Genomic DNA, 22,229 nt, shown 5'->3' on the forward strand with positions numbered 1-22,229 from the left:
GGTATTTTCACTTTTATTGGATTTGCTTTATAGTAATCCCTGTGCTTCTATCCTGGTAAATGGGATCCCGTCCAAAAGGTTTGGGCTCCACAGAGCCACCCGTCAGGGGTGCCCACTCTCCCCATTATTTCTCCTCACTTTAGAACCCTTATTGCTAGTGATTAGGAATAACCCGACTATCAAAGTTATACCTGTGGGGAAAGGGTCCAAGTGTATGTTCCAACTTTTGCCTTTTGCTGATGACATTCTTGTTCATATTACAGACATCCTTTCTTCCCTACCAGTCCATTTAGAAGAGTTCCAGGCATATGGGGTGCTGTCAGGGTTCAAGCTCATCCTGGATAAAACTGAGCCCTACCTATGATGGACTCTGTGATGGCACTTTGTGGATCCCAGTTTCTTTTCCATTGGGTGTCTGAGGCATTCAAATATTTGGGAATAATCCTCCATAGGGATCTGTCTAAAATTCAACATGAGAATTTTCAGTCAGTACTCCGCCATATCTCCACTCTTTTAGATTTGTGGATAGATCTACCTTTGCCCTAATGGGCTGAGTGAATTTATATCAAATGTTGATCCTTCCAAAGTGGTTATATCTATTTCAAACTCTGCCTTGTTGGATGACTCGTAAAGAAGCTAGTGGGATTGAGAAGCACATGCAAAGTTTTCTTTGGCGCAAATCTTGGCCTCGAATACACTTGTCCAGGCTAATGGGAGCTCAAGCGGATGGCTGGTTGGAATTAGCAAACACGGTATTTCAATGGAGCATGTAACTTATGACATGCAGGGGATTGGTTGATGGGGACGTCTTTCTTAACTACCTTATTAATTGAATCTTCCATAGTTGCCCCTCTTATGCTACATTATATTTTACACAGTCCATGCACAATATTGCCACCTCACCTTCAGAGAAGTGCCCTTATAGCCCCTATTATAAAAGCATGGCATTGTATTTTTGGATTACTAAAATTGACGATCAAATATCTAATTTCTTACCTATACTAGGTAACACTGAGTTTAGCCTGGGTTCTTTTTCTAAACCCTTTCGGGAATGGGCACAAAAGGGGATATGTATTGTGCAACAGGTACTCACTGATGAGGGCTCGATTATGCCGTTTGAAGAGCTCCATGTCAAATATGACATATCTTATAGGCAAAGGTTTGCCTATATTCAGCTTTGTCATTATCTTCGGTCTCTAGTTCTCACCTTGTGTGACGACCAGCGGGAGATAATGTTAGAGCTCTCTGATGTTGAAGATCCAGACCGCTATTCTAGCTCTTTTTAGTACAAAATGCTGAGGAACCCTTATCAAGGTCCAGGCTTAGAGGTAGTAGTGGGGGCCTGGAATGAAGAATTATAGATTTGACAGAGGAGTTCTTATATGATTGTTTATCAAGGTGCGTACTATAACTATTAATGCTACCCTACGAGAGACCCAATTTAAATTTCTTCTCTGGGCATTTTGCTCTCAATCCCAGGCATCTAAGTGTAACCTAACAGCCTCAGCATTTTGCTTGAAATGCAAAGAGGTAACTGGGATGCTGGGGCATGGTTTTTGCGTATGTACCTCTATTCAAACCTTTTGGAAAGAGTTGCAGGAATTACTATGCATAATAGCAACAGTGATATTACCTTTAGATGTTAAAGTGTTTTTATTTGATGACCTTCGATCTTATGGTCAAGGTGTTGCAGAATTCACACACCTTGGCTTATGTTTGTTACATTGTTCATACTTTATTAATAAACAGATTTAAACATAATTATTGAATGTTTTATTCATCAGATGTTTTGAAATATTTTATTGATGTTTCAGAAATACTAGAATAAATTTATGCACGTTCTTAAAAATTATTGGATGTTCGTTGGCTGTGTTGACATTTATTCCTTTTATTATAATGGTTTTAATATTATGAATGATGTTTTATATCTCTTGATTTTATTGCTTGATGTTTTGCATTTTTGGTGGCACATTTCTATTTTGTATTTGGTGAAGGTATTTTAAAGGTTCAGTTCTTGTGTAACTTGAATTTTTGCTGCAAAAATTATGGTACTTATCACTGGGTTTTATGGCATTATGGTCCTCTCTTTCTCATTTCTATTTTAAACAGAAGTTTTCTCTTTATTAATTTCATTTGCATGCAGAAAAATGGTTTTGAATGTTCTTGCAGAAAATATTTTTTTCATTCACATTTTATTGTAATTGATGTTAGTAGATTAGGTGATTATTTTAAGGCATGGCTTTAGCTAATTTTCCCTCTAAGGATTGGGTTGCTGTAAGCATAAAATTGATAGGCTTTTTGCATCAAAGAAAGTTGTGCTCATAAGGTAATGTAGGCGGGAGGACTGTTCTAGCAGTAAATTTTATGGTGCACGACCAACTTCATCAGTCACCCTATGCCCCTGGCCAGATAACCTCCATCTAATTGGCTAGTGGACTGTACAGTGCATCCTTACATACTGGCTGGCTTACAGATTATGGACACTGTAAGCCTCAACAAGTGAGAGCTAAGGCAAATTCTGTGGCTCACCTTAGGGCCACTTCTTTTGAAGACATATGGAAAGCTGCTACTTGGTTGTCTGTTCACACCTTCACATCCTACTACTGTCTGGACAATATGTCCTGAGGAGACAGTAACTTTCTCCAGCAATCTGTGCAGCCTGTTCACCTAGTAGTTCACTATCCACTTAAAGGGTTCTGGTTGGTTTTTTTCAGTAGTTGCTCCACAATGCAACCCTCAGTTTAGGATTTCCCTTGCATTATGGCTGATTCATATCTGCTTGTCAATGGAGAAAGCAAATTTGCTTACCAGTTAAAAGGGTTCTGCATAGACAGGATAAATCAGCCATAATTAATACCCTTCCACCTTGACATCTTGCCTCTGTGATCCCATATCAAACAGCCACTGAGCCTACCTATGAGCCCCCAATATTACCTAGCCATCATGTATACAATACAGCTTACAGAAGCTTTTGTATCTCTGGGAACCTATATATAGTCTTTCCACCCCTTGTAGTGTATATATTACCTGACTTTGTACAGCGGTGCTTCTCTGCAGATATTTGGACACAAGGATATTTACAAATAATTTAGTTGAGGCAAAGATTAATTTATTATTGCATATCCTTGGAAGACACAGATGCCAGACCGACATGGCAATTCCACCACTAGGAGCACTTATCACCATCCCGACCTCTGCCTGCCATCTCTTTTCACCAGGTGTTATCCATCTTTGGCCTGGGGCTCAAGGGAAAGTTTTGTCACAGCCCCTGGAGGGGGGGGGGATGTTTATTGAAGGGAGAGATCAGATGGCCAGTGAATTTGAGGGTTGCATAAGCTGGAGAGGGATTATTTGTGGAAGGTGAGATATTGGGAATGAAAGCATGACAGGAGATATGAGAGGATCAAGGGGTTTGAGTGGGGACCTATTTGAGGGATTTGAGAGAAGGTTTGGAGGGGAGGGATGAGGTGAGAGGGGATGGGAGATGTAAGTGGGGAGGAAATGGGGAAGGGGTGACATGGAGGTGTGACTGGAACCCCCCAGTCCATCACTGTATGCAGAGATGTAATAGTTATGGAGCTATCTATTCTCTCTTGCCCTCCTCCCACCAAGGAGAGCCGGGATTGGTTGCTAATGTCCTTCATAACCAGCCATTTTGTGACTAAAGGGGTGGCTAGAGTCAGTTCAGAGCAGATGCAGAACAGGAAAGATATATATTTTTGTCTCTCCCTGGTGAGGCATCCCTGCCTCATCAGTTTCTCTTTTTGGTGGGGATTCACTGTACACAACCTGGCAGTGGATCCTAAGTATTTAATTTCAGTACAGGTATTTTTGGTCTGAATCCATTTGAATCTTGCACTCCTCAATTGAAAACCAGTGAGCCCATTCACCTCTTGAATGTTGCAAGCACCTGTGACAGGCTTGGCTGTGTGAGGCGCTTGAAGACTGGAAGAACTCTTCCACAGAAGGGACTGCATTTCACTCTATTCCTTTGATGAAGGTCAACCTCTCTGGCTGGAATCAGAGTGCAGAGGCTGAAGACCAGTGAGCCTATTCTCCCCATGAATATAGCAAGCACCTGTGACAGCAGTAGTCCAGTCTAGGAAGATTTTGACTAAGAAGGTATATCTATTTTGTTGTGAGGAGGCGTTTAGCCATCCCTCCTCACTGGGAGCTTGGCTGGATCAGCAGGTTCCTATCCTCAGACTTCATCTCAAAGAGTCACCTATGCGCATAACTACAAGGAGTCAAGTAAGGTCAAGGAGACCCCATCTGGACCTCCACAAGTGTGGAACCAGGATACATGGCTGAGTGTTCAGGAAGTCACTGGAGCATCAGGCAGGATGGATTTTTGCTACGCTAGAAGGGGACCCCTGATATAGGAATCCTGGATAAGCTGCTGGGAGAGCTTTAGTGCACAATTTACACCACCATGGGAAGCTCAACCAGTTTGTTGAAGGAAAGGGCATCTACCCAGATGGAGACCCCCTAACTCTAATGGAAACAGCATGTATCTGCACACTCATTTCAAGATGGACTTTAATTTGCCTTAACAAAACAGTAAATTATTATTTAATACCCAGTGCCTGGTCCTGCCTGTTTATTCACAGCATCTCCCTCCAGGGGATGTCCAAGCTACCAATACGCATAAGATCACACACCACAGTCTTGGCCATAGATGAAAGTCTCTCCCCATAAAAAGAATCCCACCCAGGGAGCAAGAGCTGAGCTTGGGATGGAGGCATCTAGCCGGAGCAGCCCGAAGAGTATAAATTAGAGGTGTGCCCTGAGGGAATCACCACTCCCCAAAAAAAGGGTTACAGAGGTGATGACAGAGGATCATTTGGGGGTTATAAGGGTTTGAGGTTGAAAGGATCAGCAGTGGGATGAAAAAAGGACTGAAGGGAAGTAAGAGAGAGAGGTGAGCTGGGGGATGTAAGAGGATCAAAGCTGGAGGAACAGAGATTAAAAGAGCAGGGATGCTGAGGGGAGGATATCTTCTGGTGGGGGTAGATCAATTAGAGAGGATAGAAGAGAGTGGAGATCAGCTGGATACTGGTGAGGCTTTGAGTGGAGACATTTATGGGGAGGGATTGCAATCCTGCTCTGTAATGTTGATTGATAAAGAAAAAAGGGGTTGACTTTGGCTACATGTTATGGGAAGAGCTATCTTATCTCTTCAATAGGCTAAAGAAATAAGTGCAGCCTAGCCACAAACACAGGTGTAGTCTATAGAGGGAAACATCTTTTATGCTTCCCTATTACTGAAAGCATAGCACAGGGGAGACAAAGAGGTTGATTTTAAAAGCATTGCTCACACAAAAATGGCCCCATACGCTTATATGTGGGCCACACATGAGCAACACAGATTTTAAAAGCCACAATTTACATGTGTATATATGCATATGCTTGTGACTAAAATACGGGGGTGGAAAGGGGCGGGGCAGGGTCAACTGTTACATGTATAGCTCTGGAGTTTGAAAACCAGAGGCTGCAGTGTGCGGCTGCTTGTTATCCGCATAACTTTACTGCTGCTCCAGATGAGGAGCAAGTCTGCAAATCTTGCGTTTTAGGGCCTACAGGACAGTGTGAGGGGTTTGAGTCAACTAGAGGGCATGCAGGAAGAACCGGCGGGGTCTAGAAGGTCTCGATATTGACTGGGAAAACAGGTGGACTAATTGGAAAAAGGGGGACTGTCTCTCGTGCGAGCATATTTTAAAATCCACTTACATATGTGCATTAAAGCCAGCAAATTCCTATGAAAGATATGCGAGGTAGGTTTGAGCGAGTATGTGTGGTAGGCATATTTTCAATCATATGCGTGCAAATGCGTGTATGATTTAAAATTCCAGCGTATCTCTGCTCACACACTGATATGCCCATGTATGGGCACACTCACACTTGTTTTTAAATTAGCCTGAAAGAGCACATATGAAGTGACCATTTCTACTCAGCACAACTTACAACAGGGTCCAGTCTACATCCACAAGGCTCCCTGATTCTGTCTTCATATTTCTTCATTAACCTGCCCACACTTATAGCTTTGAAAGACCCATCTTTCATTGGAAATCTGTCTGCAGGTAGACTGCTTTCCAATGTGTTCTACAACACATATAAGAGATTGCTCTATTTGAGGGCTCTCGCACAAATGATCCCAGCTGAGTGCTATCAGGTAGCTGAAGAGGAGAGGCCCATCACAGATCTTAGCCCCTCTTCACAGCAGCTTCACAGCCCTCCAGGCTCCTGTAGCAGATATTCAGATCTGCCACTGCCCTAAGTCCCAGACCCTTTGAAAGCAGCATCAGCTGTGATAGAACCCCCACTGCAGAGGAGCACAAAACTTGATCAGGCCAAGGCCGCTAAGTTTAACCAAGAAAAAGAGAGTTGCCAAGGAAGCACTAAATGCGCCATGTAAATAAATGTACCTGCGCCTTCTAAAATGTCTTAGTATACCTTCTAAAATGACTTTGTATCAGAGTATTCCTTTCCTGTATAACATGCTGTTGAGTCTGGTGACTCAACAGCATGCTCCTCTTGACTCAACAGCATGTTCCTCTTGACTCAGGTCGTGTGCCTTCTCTTCTTCATCTAGATGATCTTCTAGTCCTTTTGGAGAAGGCATGCATTTGGTTTTGGCCAAATTATGAAACATGAAGCAGGCTAGAAAGATAACACAGTGGACTTGTTGATAAGGCATCACCCAGATCTGTCTAGGCAGCGGAAACACATTTTAAGTGGACCTTGTTTTAGAGAGCCTCTGCAGCTGTCTGTGGCCTATCGAGTGGGATCATGAGCCAGGTTTTGAGTGGATATCCTTTATCACCTGTGGGAGAAAACACAAAGAAGAGCAAAGTTAGATATCCTTTAGTGTTGGGCACTGAGTTAGTTTCTTGGTCCAGATTGGAGCGGTCCTCCTGGGCCAGTTCTGTCAATCCACCAAGATATGAGGGATTCCAAAAGAAGAGGTTAGTTTCTGTGTGGTAGTAGTGGTAAGTACATTCTGAACTAGAAGCAGTCATGAATTTCTGACTGTGAAAGGTTGTAGGCATTCTGAACTGGAAGCAGTCATGAATTTCTGACTGTGAAAGGATGTAGGCATCATAACTGGATCCCAGTTAAAGGGGGCACAATGTTCACTATTATGAACTTGAAATTGTAGGCCATCTGCATATTGAGGGAGTGGAAGCTCTTGTGATTGCAGTAGCTGGCTTCATCGTCCCCTGGTGCCCTTATAGAGACATGAGTGCAATTGATAGCTCCCAAGACAGAGGACAAGCAGGATGTGTTGTAGAAATCACTCATTTGTTGTTGCTGTCTGCTCTGAGAAAAAGATATATATTGGTGTAGTTTCTTGAGTATCAAAGTCAGGAACTGCTCTATATACTCTATGTGGATGTGGTAGATTGGCTTATTCCAGCCATAACCCCTAGCGGAGTCTGGAAGTTGCCATGGCCAAAATTGCTGGCTTTAACATGCTATGTATGCAGATTTTAAAACATGCTTGTGTGAGGACATTCACAGCTTTTCCAAGTAGTCCACCAGTTTGCCCAGTCAATATCGAGGTGTCTCAGACTCCTCTGGTTCTCCATCCTGCATGCCTCCCAGTTGACCTGGACCCCTCACCCCTTACCCTCACCCTGTCCTGTAAGCCCTAAAATGCAAGATCTACAGACTTGCTCGTGATGAGCTGCTGTGGCCTCCGGTTTTAAAATACAGTTTCCCCTTCCCTGAAATGCCCATGCCCCGCCCCTTTTTCATCCCCTTAACTTTGGTGCACGCATGGGTATAAATGTGTGGAAATTTCAGCTTTTAATAACCGTGTTGCTTACGCATGGCCCATATACACACTTATGTTGCCATTTTTGCAAGAGCAACGTTTTTAAAATTGACCTCAAAGAGTGTATACCGTACATATCTCTAGATAACTAGGAGACATGGTACATCAGTTTGATTCAGTTCTGATTACATAAAAGCTTGCTTAAAAATGTGTGTCTTCAATGCCTTTTTAAATACTTTAGACAGGAAATGGAAGGAAGAGGAAGAGAGTTCCATAATTGGATCAAATGTTGATTAGTTGATTGGCTGAATACAACAACAGAGGAACTTATGGTCAGCCAATAAAGGACTATTAACAGTACCAACAATTAGATCGGCAAAACTTTGTCAAGTTCGCGAAAGGGCAATATCGATTGCAGGCCCAAAACTATGGAACTCTCTGCCTGAAGAAATTAGACTGCAAGCAGATGTCAAGAAATTTAAGGCAGATCTTAAAACGTGGCTTTTTAAATGTGCTTACTTGGAATCACAGTGACAACAGAACACGGAATTATTTCAGCACCTTTCTTTTATCTTATTTTATCTTATCTTTTTGTTTTAATTGATTAACTTAAGTTTATTTTAGTATTTATGTTTTACTGATTATTAAGTTTTATATGATTTGATTATGTATTATATTTTCTTACTTTAATTATTGTTCACTGTTATGATGGTTCCACTGAAATGACGGTATAAATATAAATAAACCTTAAACCTTAATTGTTTACCTACAATGGAAAAGGCCATTTTCTGGTTGACTTGAGATGGGCTGCTCTAATCGATATCTCCAGCAATTTTTGTTTGCTGTCCTTAGGACCCTAGCTGGTTTATAAATGTGCAATAAAATGTTGAACCAAGGAATTGAATCATTATGAAGTTTATGGATCATTGTAAGAATTTTGCATTGCATTCCTTAATGAACAGGAAGCCAGTACAAGGATGCAAGAAGAGGAGTAATACGATTGTGCATCCTTGCACCAAACAAAAAGCATGCCATTGAGTTCGTTTTGTACTATCTGCAGGGAACAGATGGTACTGGCAAGGAGACCTAATGCCATTATTCCTAATGCCAGCTTCTTACTTGTAGCAAATTATCAAAGGATATTGGGGTTCTTTAGCTTTGTAATCTTCTGATAAGTACTCTAATGACTTAATTTATATGGGGAAATCATTCCCTGTGCTGTAAAATGAGACTTCCCTTTTCACAAACCCTTACAGTATAAAAGCTTATTCTATCTGGCTCTAATTCCTCACAAATTTGGACCAAAGAATCTATCAAGTAAGCAAAATTACTGAACTTGTTTTATGAACAATTTAGATTTTTCTTGTAATTTAAATGTCTAATAAAAATTTTCCAATAAGAAAAAGAATATATTGGTCACAACTCTTACACACTCATCCTTTAACAGCAAGGCATCAGCCAATATTATCTGCACATCCTAACCCAGTTCAACAACAGCATAAAACAAAGCAAAAACAACAACCCCCCAAACACAAATTATATACAAAATATCATTAAGGCCTAATTCAGTAAGGCTTTTCTCCCATTCTGTGGCTACAGGATAAAAGTTTAGTGAATCAGGCTCTAAAGTGTAAAATTAAACTTTAAGAATCTATCAAAAGTAAACATTTTTAATGTCTTGAAATAATTAAGTTATTGCTGTAATCTAAAGTGAATATTGTGTCTTTATAGGTAAAGTTGTAAATGTTCTGCAGAAGGCGGAAGTTCCTCTAATCTCAAATGAGGAATGCCAGGCCAGCTACGTAAATCACAGGATACTCAATTTAATGGCATGTGCTGGCTATGAGCAGGGTGGAATTGATGCCTGTAAGGTAATAACCAAATTGCTCCTAATATATTCTGCCTGCAAAATTCTCTAACTTGAAAAATCTGTGATAAAAAAGCAGCACATACATACGGGTACATTTTTAATTGGCCATGAGCGTAAAAAACGTGGGTTACGCACGTGGCCGGGTTTTGCGCACGTCAAGTACATTTTCAAAGAGGCTCGGCCACGCGCGTATCTCCCATTACGCTCAGAAGTGCCAGGGCAAAGGAAAGGGGTGGTCCGGGGGGGGAGGGGCGGGGCTGGAGGCGGCCGGTACAGCGGCCATTTGCTCCAGAGGAGCAGCAACTTAAAATATTAAAAAAAAAAAAAGTAAGGTAGGTTAGATTTAGGGGGTGGGGAGGAGAGGGGAAGGGGAAGGGAGGTTTAGGTAGGGGGTAGGGAAGGCCGGGATGAGTCACCACGCGAAAATTGCATAAGTACCCCTCCCTTGTGTGTGCCGCCTGCAAATGCGCACGCAGATTATAAAATCCGGCCTGCATGTGTGCCTGGCCCCCAGATTTTATGACATGCATGCACCGGGAAGCATGGACACATAGACATGCGCACGTAGATTTAAAAATCTACCCCATAATGTTTCTGTGGTTTTAAACTGCAGAGCTCTATTAACTTTCTTTGCTCAATGAGTTTACAAACTAATTTCAAACTACAAAATGAACTGTCTTCAACCGTCATGGAATATATAAAACAAACTGGTTGAAGATCATTTTAAAAACACCTTGCAAGAAACTTAGGGGGCAGCTTTGTAACATCCTGCAAAAGTTAATTGGCAAATATATGCATAAGTTGTACTGCTTCGAAAATTGCATGCAATTTTGGGGAGATAATTTCCATGCAAAGAGTTTATGCCTGAGTCTTGGCCCTGCCCAGACTCCACCCACTAGAATACTCTCCACGCTGCATGTAAAGTATGCATATACAATATGTGTGTACATATAATTTTACATTCATATCAGTTGCATGATTTTCTTTTTTTTTGTCAGAATAATTTTTATTGGTCAAGGGTTGTACAAGGCCATGCAAAGAGAGCAGCACGCTGAACAGTGTACAAAAATAAACAGTTTCAACGAATGAGTCAAGCCGCAATATGAAAGAACAAGCACCATAAAGAGTGTAAAACTAAAGATAAAACATAGCCTTTCACAAGCCCCAGTCCTTTGTTTTTCCTTTTTCCTTTTACACAACCAATGTCAACCCGCCCTACCACCCCAAAGACAGTCATACAACTCCCAAGCCTAATTGTATGTGATATTGTGCATTGACTTTCTGAAGTACCTCATCTCTGCTGTATTCAAGAATGCTAGTTTGAAATTAAAGGAAACAAAGGACTCTGACTACATGCTGGAATGCAGCCAGCCAACACCCCAGACCCATTAGCTGATTGGTCTAATATATTCCCAAATCAGAAGCCCTGCACTTATCTAGAAATAACACTCTCAGTATGTTCTGATTGGTCAGTATGGAAGGTATAAAAGGTTCTACACATTATTGGAACTTTGAGTGACTTGGTAATTATACATTTGTATGGACCTGTCGCTCCCTGGAACAAACTTATCTGTACTTTGTTCCAGTATCTGTCTCTATTCCCTTTGTCTCTGTCTTTTCCTAATAAAGTCTCAAAGTTAACTATTACAGCTGTGTTTTCCTTTAGAATAAACATAATCATTTTCCCATCCCCCACTAAACACTGTCTCTCTCACACACATAAATCATACATCCACCAGCCACTGCGCTACATCCCCCCAACCCCCACCCAGAGACCAAGGAAGAAATTAAGTCCAAACATTAGAGTATCCAGCAGTATGTAAATTTGCCTGCATCTCGCTAGGGAGGCCCCTGAAAAAAGCCTGCCAGCAGTTCTTGTACAGTTTATCTCTTGTACGATGTCCCGAAAGACAGTCCATGCGTTCCAGTTGGAGCTCAGATGCCATCCGGTAATACCAAGCTGTAACAGGGGGAGAAGTGTTCGGTTCCACCCAAAATGACAAAATGGTCCTACATGCCAATAACATCGCTAAACGACCAAATTTGGCCTTGGAAAGTGGACAAGGAAGAGGACTGCGAAGAGGATGTGTAACCACCATGATGCCAGCGTGCTGTGCAGTGATACTTGTACACTGAGAGATAACTTGCAAAACCTGAGTCCAGAAAAGACTGACAGTCGTACAGTGAAGAAGACGATGCAGCAAAGTGCCTTCCTCCTTGCCGCACTTGATGCAGAGCAGGGAATCCGTGAGGCCCATCTGGAAGCGCCACAAATCATCATAATACGATAAATGCAGAAGTCGATATTGTAACTCCCGAAGCCCAGGGCCGGTGCAAGGGTATTAGGCGCCCTAGGCGAAACGTCAGCTATGCCGCCCCCCCCCCCCCCCCCCGCCTCCACACACAATTAACTTACATTGTGCATTAATGAAAATAACGAAGTCTGTATTTATAATAGAACACTTATTTGACATTTTTATGCCATGTAAACCATTGAGATGATTTGTCTTATCGACGGTATAGAAACTCTTTTATAAATAAATAAATAAAAATAAATAAAATAAACATAAACCAAAGCTATACTTGTTGCTCAAACAAAAAAAGCAGACACATCACATAATATTAAATAATTAAAATGACAGTCAATCAAGAAAAATAAACTTAAAAAGCCATCTTTACTTACCCCCTCCAGCAGCTCTCTTACTCCTCTTCCATGCAGGCTGTAGTACACACCAGAAGCAGCAGTAGTGGCTAAGCTCTATACTCATGGTCCTCTTCCTTAAGGCCCATGTCTCTCACACACACACCATATCAGTCATGCCCCCATGACCAGTTTCTGTCTCTCACACACCAATCATCTCCCAAACAGTCTTTGACAAACACACCAGTCACCTTCCTGAACAGTTTCTCTCATGCCATACACACACAGGCTTCCCACTCCCGTGTTCTACTTACATATATGGGCTTCTCACTCTCATAATCACTGTCTCTTTCTCACACACATACCCAGAGTTCTCACTTCCATGCTTTTTCTCTCTCTCTCACACACACACACACACACATCAGTAACATCCCTGACTGTCTCACACTCTCACACATCAGTCATCTCCTTGAGCAGTCACTTTCATTGTCTCTCACATATACACACACATCAGCTCTCTGACCAGTTTCTCTCAATCACACACACATGCTCTCGATCAAATACATTCTCTCACTTACACACAGGCTCTCAATCACACACAGGCAGGCTGGCTGCTTCTCTCTCTTTCTCTCACTCACTTCCTCCTCCCCCCCCCCCCAGCACAAACGGTAGCTGCTCCTCCTCCTCCAGTCCCCGCAGGCCAAGAAGGAAGAATCCCATCGGCCGCGGGAGGCTCGTGCTGCTGACTCCTTTCCCGATTATCAGCTGCTTCAGTTGCTCGGGGGCCGATGCTGCTGTCGCCGCTATTTTTTTCATGCGGCACGGCTCTTTCTCCTTCCCGCGCACCACTTCCTGTTCTGGGTCAGGGGGGGGGCGGGAGGAAGAAAAGGGCAGCCGCGGATGCAACAGCTTTTTTTTTTTTTTTGCACCGCTGCCGTTCCCGCTGGGCTTGAACGTGGTGATAGCCCGGCGGCAACGGCAGCAGGGAAGGAAAAGCAGCGGGAGGGACCGGGAGCCACGCGAACCGCTGGGGGAGGTCAGATGGGTCTTTTGGGGTGGGCTGCCGGCAGCGGCTCTTTTATTTTTACCGGGGCAGGCTACGGCTCTCTTAATTTTACCGGGGCAGTGCCGCCCCCGGGAAGCTGGCGCCCTAGGCGACCGCCTAGTTCACCTAGTGCTTCCGCCGGCCCTGCCGAAGCCCCAAATCTGGGTCCTGTGTATGCAGGGATTTGAACCAACGCTGCATGTGAGCAGGTGTCACTTCACTGCCCAGGATAGTCGACCAGCGAGATGCCAGCAAGTTCAGATGATCCCTGCGCTTATATTCCATGCCAAGCCGTTTCCAACCAGTGATAGTGTTAGCAAGACAGGTCGTGTCCTGTCTTGCTAACACTTGCTAGTTCCTCCTTAGACCAATGGAGAACTTGAATGTAATGTCGGACTTGTAAATATCCAAAGAAATGATTGGATGGTACATGGAAAGTTCTAGTTAAGGCGTAAAAATCCATGAGTTCATGGGTTTCAGGATCAAACATGTGGAAAAGGTACACCACTCCCTTAGCAGCCCAGATTTGAAAAATACCCCTACAGTCTCGGCCTGGACGAAAGCCCAAATTTCCTAGCAATGGAATCAACAAAGATGCAAGTCCTTGCAGGCCACTCAGCCGTCATAACCACCTCCAGGCCTTTATGCAGGGGTAAATTAAACATCTTGGAAAGACCAGCATCCGCAACCCTACCGGATTTAGCTCCAAAGCTGCAGTCACGCTGCAGGTTATCTGCCAGATCACGTCCTCTGAGATGGTGGCCTGTACTTTGGGACTCTCTGGTGCGGCGGCCATCTTAGGTACACGAGGGCGATGAGAAACTTGGTTTCTGTTGCTCCTTTGTCGCATTACCTGCCAGTCCGTGTGTTTCCTCTGGTGGCCGATCAAGTGGGGGGCTGTCCGGAGCAAAGTTTGGGTGAAAATGCTGCGATGGGACCATGTGCAGGCGATTTGTGGTGAGGGAAACCGTGGGGCTCGGTCTCAGGGCTGCAGTGTTGCAACATCCGTTTCGCCGCTCCTCAGGTGCTGTGCCCGTTGGATTTTAAAGTTTCTGCAGTAGCCCAAGCAATTGGGGAGCCATCCGGAGCTATTTTGTAAAAAACCCGCTGCACAAGGACCGCGCTAGAAAGTGATTTGCGGGGGGGGGAGGAGGCCGCTGAGCTCGCTCTCAGCGCTGCCGCTCAGCTGACGTCATCGCCGGAAGTCCCCACATGATTTTCTAAAGAGAAATTTCTTGTGCTAAAGCACTATTTGCTGCAGAAGTGCCTATGAAAACTATTCCCCCTAAGCTTCACTGCTACCCTGATAAAAACTTAGATACTTAGGTATTTTTATTAGGGATGTGAATCGTTTTTTGACGATTTAAAATATCGTCTGATATATTTTAAATCATCAAAAATCGTTAGGGCCACAATACAAAACCAATTCCCCCGATTTATCGTTAAAAAATCGTAAATCGGGGGAAGGGGGAGGGCAGGAAAACCGGCACACTAAAACCCCCTAAAACCCACCCCGACCCTTTAAATTAAATCCCCCACCCTCCCGAACCCCCCCAAATGCTTTAAATTACCTGGGGATCCAGCTGTGGTCCAGAACGGCGGCGGTCCGGAACGGCCCCCTCAATTGAATCCTTTTGTCTTCAGCCGGCGCCATTTTGCAAAATGGCCGCCGCAAAATGGCGGCGGCCATAGACAAAAACGAATCGACGCAGGAGGTCGTTCCGGACCCCCGCTGGACTTTTGGCAAGTCTTGTGGGGGTCAGGAGGCCCCCCCAAGCTGGCCAAAAGTTTCTGGGAGTCCAGCGGGGTTCAGGAAGCGATTTCTTGCCGAGAATCGTTTTCTGTACGGAAAATGGCGCCGGCAGGAGATCGACTGCAGGAGGTCGTTCAGCGGGGGTTCCGGACCGCCGCTGAACGACCTCCTGCAGTCGATCTCCTGCCGGCGCCATTTTCCGTACGGAAAACGATTCGCGGCTAGAAATCGCTTCCTGAACCCCGCTGGACTCCCAGAAACTTTTGGCCAGCTTGGGGGGGCCTCCTGACCCCCACAAGACTTGCCAAAAGTCCAGCGGGGGTCCGGAACGACCTCCTGCGTCGAATCGTTTTTGTCTATGGCCGCCGCCATTTTGCGGTGGCCATTTTGCAAAATGGCGCCGGCTGAAGACAAAAGGATTCAATTGAGGGGGCCGTTCCGGACCGCTGGATCCCCAGGTAATTTAAAGCATTTGGGGGGGGTTCGGGAGGGTGGGGGATTTAATTTAAAGGGTCGGGGGTGGGTTTTAGGGGGTTGGCTCACGATTTTAACGATTTTTCACGATATTTTTAAAACCCAAACGGCAACAATACGATTCCCTCCCCCTCCCAGCTGAAATCGATCGTTAAGACGATCGAGGACACGATTCACATCTCTAATTTTTATCGTGCGTACTTGCAGCTAATTTCAAAGAAAAGCTTCTTGGGTTATTTTCTTTTCAAAAAAAGGAAAAGTACGGACATACTTTGTGCCTGCTATTTGAGTGAGCGGCCAAATAGGAGCAAAATAGCAAAGCCACATGCACATTTGAAAATCAAATTCACATGTACTGTTTTTCTCCGCCTAATCTAAACACCTCTCTAAAAAAAAATCTCTTTTTAACCCAGCTAAATGAATGCGGCTATGGAAGCCCACACATACCTTTAGTTGGATAGAAGAGGTAAATGGCTTTGAAAATTACCCTCTTTATTCCTTTGCACTTGAATGGCATACAGGTGGCTTTTTGCTACATTTACTATATATATTACTTGGAGACAGTGAATTATAACTAGAATTCTGTTTTTTTCCTTTTGAGTCATATAAATTGAATTTGGAGAGGTCAATATTCACTGCCACTTAGCTGGATACATTTTGACTTATCCAGCTAAGTGGTGGGGCTGAATATTTGCCCAGGATCAGCAGCTGCCACTTAGCCACATTCATCCTAGGCATTCTCCTATTCCGACTTTGGGGTCAATGCAATATGGGCCAGATTTTAAAAACTACACGCGGGCGTAGATTTGTGCGCGCAACCCGGCGTGCTCAAATCTACGCCCGATTTTATAACAGGCGCGTGCAGCCGTGCGTATGTCATAAAATCCAGGGTTGGTGCGCGCAAGTGGGCGCACAATTGTGCAATGTGCGCACGCTGAACCACGCAGCCTTCCTCCGTTCCTTACGCCCCCCCCACCTTCCCCCCTTCCCTTACCTAACCCGCCCCCCCAGCCCTACCAAAACCTCCCCTTACCTTTAATTTTTAAGTTGCGCCTGCCTCCAGGTAGGCGTAGGTTGCTTGTGCTGGTGACAGCTGGCCCGCGATCCCGGGCACAGCGGCAAATGGCCGCTGTGCCTGGAGGCTCCAGCCCCGCCCCCGGACCACCCTGCCCCGCCCACTTCCCACCCCCTTTTTCAAGCCCCGGGACATACGCGCATCCCGGGGATTGCGTGCGTCGCCGAGCCTATGAAAAATAGGCTCGGCGCATGCAGGAGGCTTTTAAAAGGGTTACGCGCATGAGGCTTTTAAAATCCGCCCCTATGGGTGAGGTCTATAGCACCCAACACATTCGGCATCCCTGCAATGGCCATGAACTCACTGCGGATCTCTTGCAGTTGTACTGGATCATCAGGAAACATGATGTACTTCCTCATCCACCTCATCATGGCCTTCAAGACCTGTGCAAGATGCCGTGAGAAGGAGGCCTGGGACATCCTTGCAACGATACCAACTGGTTTCTGAAAACTGCTGGGTTTTCTTCTCCTTGGGTGTTCTCAGCAATTGCTCGCCTAGCATTTCTTATTCTGGCTTTCATACATAAGAAAAAGATTGCCAAAGCAAAAATGTACACATAATCCATGATGCTATCCGATGCGTCGGCCTGCCACAAGTAGCACCACCGCACTAACGCCAGGGTCAGGGAAGGCGCAAATATTACACGTTAAATAAAGCTTGTTAAAGATGCATTATTTTGGACGCGCATTGCTGTATCAAGGGTAATAGCTAATTCGGTCATTAACATGCCATCTACATGTGGCAGGCACAATTTTCTGCACACCGGTTTCCGTGCATGCTATGGACATTCTAATACCTTTATTGAATAGTACGTCCAGATAACGCGTCTAAATCGCATAAACTGACGAGCTAGCTTTGCCACACTTTACTGTATCAGCTTGCCAGTGGTGGGCAGGGCATGGGCATAACTGGGAGAAGTTGACTTAGCTTTATATGTTATATGGCTAAATCCGATAAAATTAGCTGGATAGACTTATCTGGGTAACTTTTAGATAACTGGGTATATTCAGAGGCGCAAGTGCACAGCTGAATAGCCAGGCTAAGTTAAATAGTTAGGGTTTTCTGGCAAACTAGCTCAGCTGGGTAGCAGCTGAATATTGATCTCTTAATTGTTAGGATGAATTGTCAATTAAGATGCAATACATCAAAGTATAATGTAATGCAGTAATCCATTAAATCAGATAAGGGGTGAGGCACTAGTATGCACAAGAGAGAGATTTCAGGGTGATCATATCTGATGTCTTGGTTTCAAGACAGTGTGACAAGACAGTGGCAAGAGCCAAGGAATACTAGGATGAGTAGGGAGAAATACCATCATTATAAAAAAAGAGATGATAATGCTTTTGTACAAATTATTGGTGAGACCTCATCTGATGTGGGTGTTTCCCTTCTGAAGGCTGTAACACCAAAAGGATACAGGCAGAGGAGAGGCAGTGTGGAGAAGAGCTGCCATAGCCCTGTGAAATGATACTCAAGGACTTAAATATGCATACTCTAGAGGAGAGAATGCAGAGATTGGGATTGCTTAGAGGCCTTGGTTTTCAGTTTTTATTTTATTTTTATTAGGAATTTCAATGTTATAAGAAAAGAAAAATCAGTGGAAAACTGACTTTTCCATTCTATTTTTCTCCTGTGTCTTATAACAAAATAATTTTCCACTAATTTTTTTTTGTTATAGCATTGAAATTCACAGGAAATAAAATAAAAACTGAAAACAAAGGTCTCTAGATATGCTAGTGACATTCAAATACCTCAATTATCTAAAGAATACACAAGAGGGAAGTATTTTCAGTGGAAAGACATTTCTTGAACAAAGTTCATATGGTATGAGGTGCCAAAGTCATAGACTCAGGAGTAACATTAAGGCAATATTTCTTCACAAAGAGAGATGTGAGTGCAGGGAATTCCTCCTCAATAGAGCTGATGGAGGCAAAAACAGTAACAGAATTAAAGAAGGCCTAGAATAAGCATAGATGATGCTTAGTTGAGAGGAAACAAGCTGGATCTCAAGTACAGTCAGGACAATGTGCATACTAGAAGGGCTTGAGGTCTTTATCTGCTCTCATATTTATATTTCTATGCAAGTAAAGATACATAACTTTAGGGTATATGCTAATAACCCAATTCAAGTAAGTTTCATAGCCAATATGTGTCTGCATATCTGGGCTCTATCTATTGTAAAAAGCAATGTAGACAGAGTAATGAGTTTATCCTTTTCCAGAGTAGAAATTCCATATATACAGTCACATATCAGCTGTATAAATGGTTTGATTTGGCCCATAAGTCTGTTCATATTGAATTATATTGAAAGTAGGTACAAGTATGTTGCAAGTTATAATTTTAATATTCAGTTGCTATTCCACCTTTTGTGGATGGCCACCCACTTCAAAGCAGATTTCAATAAGATTAAAGGGCTGCTATAAAGTAGTTTACAATAGAGTTACACTTAAAGGGTTGAGGTATTGTATATATTGTCCTTGCAGGCAGGAAATAGATACAAGTCTATAGGACATACTGTGTTGGGATGTTGGCCAAAGTTTTATATTTACTTGATTGGCCTATGTTGGTAATTGAAGGTGAGTCATTTGTAGCATTGCTGGCCTAGGAGCTCCATTTCCAATTGGCTGTGAAAAGCCATGTAGTCATTCATGATATGTATGGTAGGGGGAAAGAGTTTAGCCATACAAATACACCTTCTCTGAAGAGTCTGCACCTTTTTTTTAATTATTTTTATTTTTTAGCTGGAGGGTCTTAAAAGAAGGAGCCATTAGAGGCTGCTTTTGGCTTGAATACAAGTATTGGGTGGGATGATAACCCTTCAGTCAAGTAGGGCTGATGATCTTCATTGCTTTGAATGTAAGGGATAAAATTTTAAATCACTAGCAGGTCGATACTGTAAGGCGGGAGAGCGGACGAACGCCCGCTCTCCCGGCGCCCGCACCAGCCCTTCGCCGGTGCGGGCGATTCAGTATTTAAATGAGGTGACACGGGAAAAACGGGGAAAAGGAGGCGCTAGGGACACTAGCGCGTCCCTAGCGCCTCCTTTTTGTCAGGAGCGGCGGCTGTCAGCGGGTTTGACAGCCGACGCTCAATTTTGCCGGCGTCGGTTCTCGAGCCCGCTGACAGCCACGGGCTCGGAAACCGGACGCCGGCAAAATTGAGCGTCCGGTTTTCGGCCCGACAGCCGCAGGCCGAATTCAAATTTTTTTTTTTTTTTTTTTACTTTTGGGGACCTCCGACTTAATATCGTCATGATATTAAGTCGGAGGGTGCACAGAAAAGCAGTTTTTACTGCTTTTCTGTGCACTTTCCTGGCGCCGGAAGAAATTAGCGCCGACCTTTGGGTCGGCGCTAATTTCTTAGAGTAAAATGTGCGGCTTGGCTGCACATTTTACTTACTGGATCCCGCGCGCATACCTAATAGGGCCATCAACATGCATTTGCATGTTGAGGGCGCTATTAGGTGCCGCGGGTGGGCCGCGTGTTTTCCTCCCCTTACTGAATAAGGGGTAAGGGAAAACACGCGTCTAGAGCAGGCTGACAGTGCGCTCCGACGGAGCACACTTTACTGTATCGACCTGAGAGTTACCTGGATCACAGTCTGCTGTTCTACTAGGCTACTCCTCCAGTGAAATTGGGAGGCAATTCAGTGAAATTGGGGGGAGGGGCTGTTCCCATTTTTTGATGCCAATGATACTTCTGTGGAAATTGATGTTTGAGTTAGACCCATGTAGATAGTTTTGTAAAGGTCTAGATGGATAAGTACTACTGATAATATAACCAGAGAATAATCAGGAACAACCTCATGATATCAGCCAATAACAGTTTGTTTATGTTTGCTCAATTGTAATTAATTCATGTGTGTTTTTCAAAGGGGGATTCAGGTGGTCCATTAGTCTGTGAGTATGACAAAATTTGGTACCTGATTGGCATCACCAGCTGGGGGGAAGGATGTGGTCGCCCAGGTCAGCCAGGCGTTTACACGAAAGTGACTGAATTTAGAGACTGGATTCTGGAAACAACAAAATAAAGTAGGACATTATTTATCTTGCTCTTTTAATGTCATATCAGTGATGTATTTATTTATTTATTTATTTATTAACTTTTATTTACCGACATTCGTGAAGCACATCATGCCGGTTTACAATGAACTCAGGTGGGAGATACAGTATAACAATATGACAATAAAACAGTAGGAAAAAACTAACGCAGGAGCAAAAAACAAACCAAAAACCAAATACAACAAAATAAACAATAAATGAAACCAAGGAATAGAGATTTGAGGGAGGGTAGGGGGGGAGAAGGGGGGGAGGATAGGCTGGGGGGCAGGGTGAGGGGAGGGAGGGAAGGGAAGGGGTAGGGGTGGGTGGGAAAGGGGGATAAGGGGGGGAAGGGGGGAGAGGTATAGTTAACAGAGGTAAAGGGAGAGAATAAAGCAGAAAAGAGGAATAATATGTACAGATGACTAATGTACAGGAATCACTTGACTAAATAGGAATATGGAACAATTGAAACAGGTGGTATTTACTGGGAAGGGTTTCTTCAAGGGTATGCTAGGGGTGTAGAGGGCAAGGGGAAAAAGGGGGGAAAAGGGGGGGGGGTAGGGTGGTGGCTGGGTGTCGAGGATAAAGGGAGGTGACCAGGGGAGGAGGGGAGGGGATCAGGCGGGCTGAGAGTGAGGGTGGATCCAATTCAAGAAACTGTGACCAGGTCATCTCTCTCACACAGAGGGATTTTGTGTGCTGACTACTATTGTCTGAATCAGGGTCATAAGGAAAGATATGAACTCTGTGAAATGTATGCCAAATAAAATATTATCTTTTTATGTTTATAGAATTGGACACACAGATCTGCAAAACAAGAAGGCCAAGAATTGAATCACTTCTGATGTATAAATGTCCATAATTCATTCTTTCCACTTAAAAAAGAAAGAAAAATGCATCTGCAACCTAAATCCTTCCATATACCAACAGTTTTGAATTAATAAATATTTCATACAATATTGTAAACTTTATTGGGAACCATTGTTTGATTTTATTTAGAATTTGTTTTACTATGCACTCATACATTTTTTAAAAATTAGGTTGGAGAGATAATACTTATATTAAAAATTTCCAACAGTGGTAAGACTGGCATTTGAAAATTGCTCTCTTTTGTCCAAAAACATTGAGGCAAGAAAATTAACCCATTCTGCTGAGTTAGAGTTATGCTGTTGATCCTTTCTTTATACCCTAGTTTCCTATAGCTAAAGATAGCTGGATAACTTGTTTCGTATCTTCAGCTGGATAAATGTCCAGCTTAAAGTTATCCGACTAACGGTAGCCAGATAACTAAAAACCTATCCTGCTATGTTTGAATATATCCGATTAGGTTTTTAAGATATCTGGCATTGAATGGCCGGATAACTTGCTGTTTATCCGAATATCTTTAAAAGATATCCGGATAAGTAATGCTGGGAAAGTTAAAAAAAAAAAAATACAGGGCACTGTGGCCCAATTTCCTTCCCCACACCCCATCATCAAATAGCAAAGAGGCCCTATGAGCCTTGCAATCCCCACTCCACATCCTCTCCCACATCATAAAAATGAACCCAT

At 43.6% G+C, this 22,229-nt stretch overlaps 1 protein-coding gene across 1 annotated transcript in view; it reads left to right on the top strand.

Annotated features, from left to right (window-relative positions):
* KLKB1 (kallikrein B1) overlaps positions 1–21,649 on the top strand; it is a 132,526-nt gene extending 110,877 nt beyond the window's left edge. Inside the window, exons 14-16 of the mRNA XM_029586946.1 lie at positions 9,509–9,648; positions 20,510–20,666; positions 21,470–21,649. Coding sequence (XP_029442806.1) covers positions 9,509–9,648; positions 20,510–20,665 — 296 coding nt within the window. The 3' untranslated portion in view covers position 20,666; positions 21,470–21,649. The remainder of the gene's footprint in view (positions 1–9,508; positions 9,649–20,509; positions 20,667–21,469) is intronic.
* The last annotated feature ends 580 nt before the right edge of the window (positions 21,650–22,229 follow it).

The sequence above is a fragment of the Rhinatrema bivittatum genome, chromosome 1 (genome assembly GCF_901001135.1).
Source record: "Rhinatrema bivittatum chromosome 1, aRhiBiv1.1, whole genome shotgun sequence".
NCBI lineage: Eukaryota > Metazoa > Chordata > Amphibia > Gymnophiona > Rhinatrematidae > Rhinatrema > Rhinatrema bivittatum.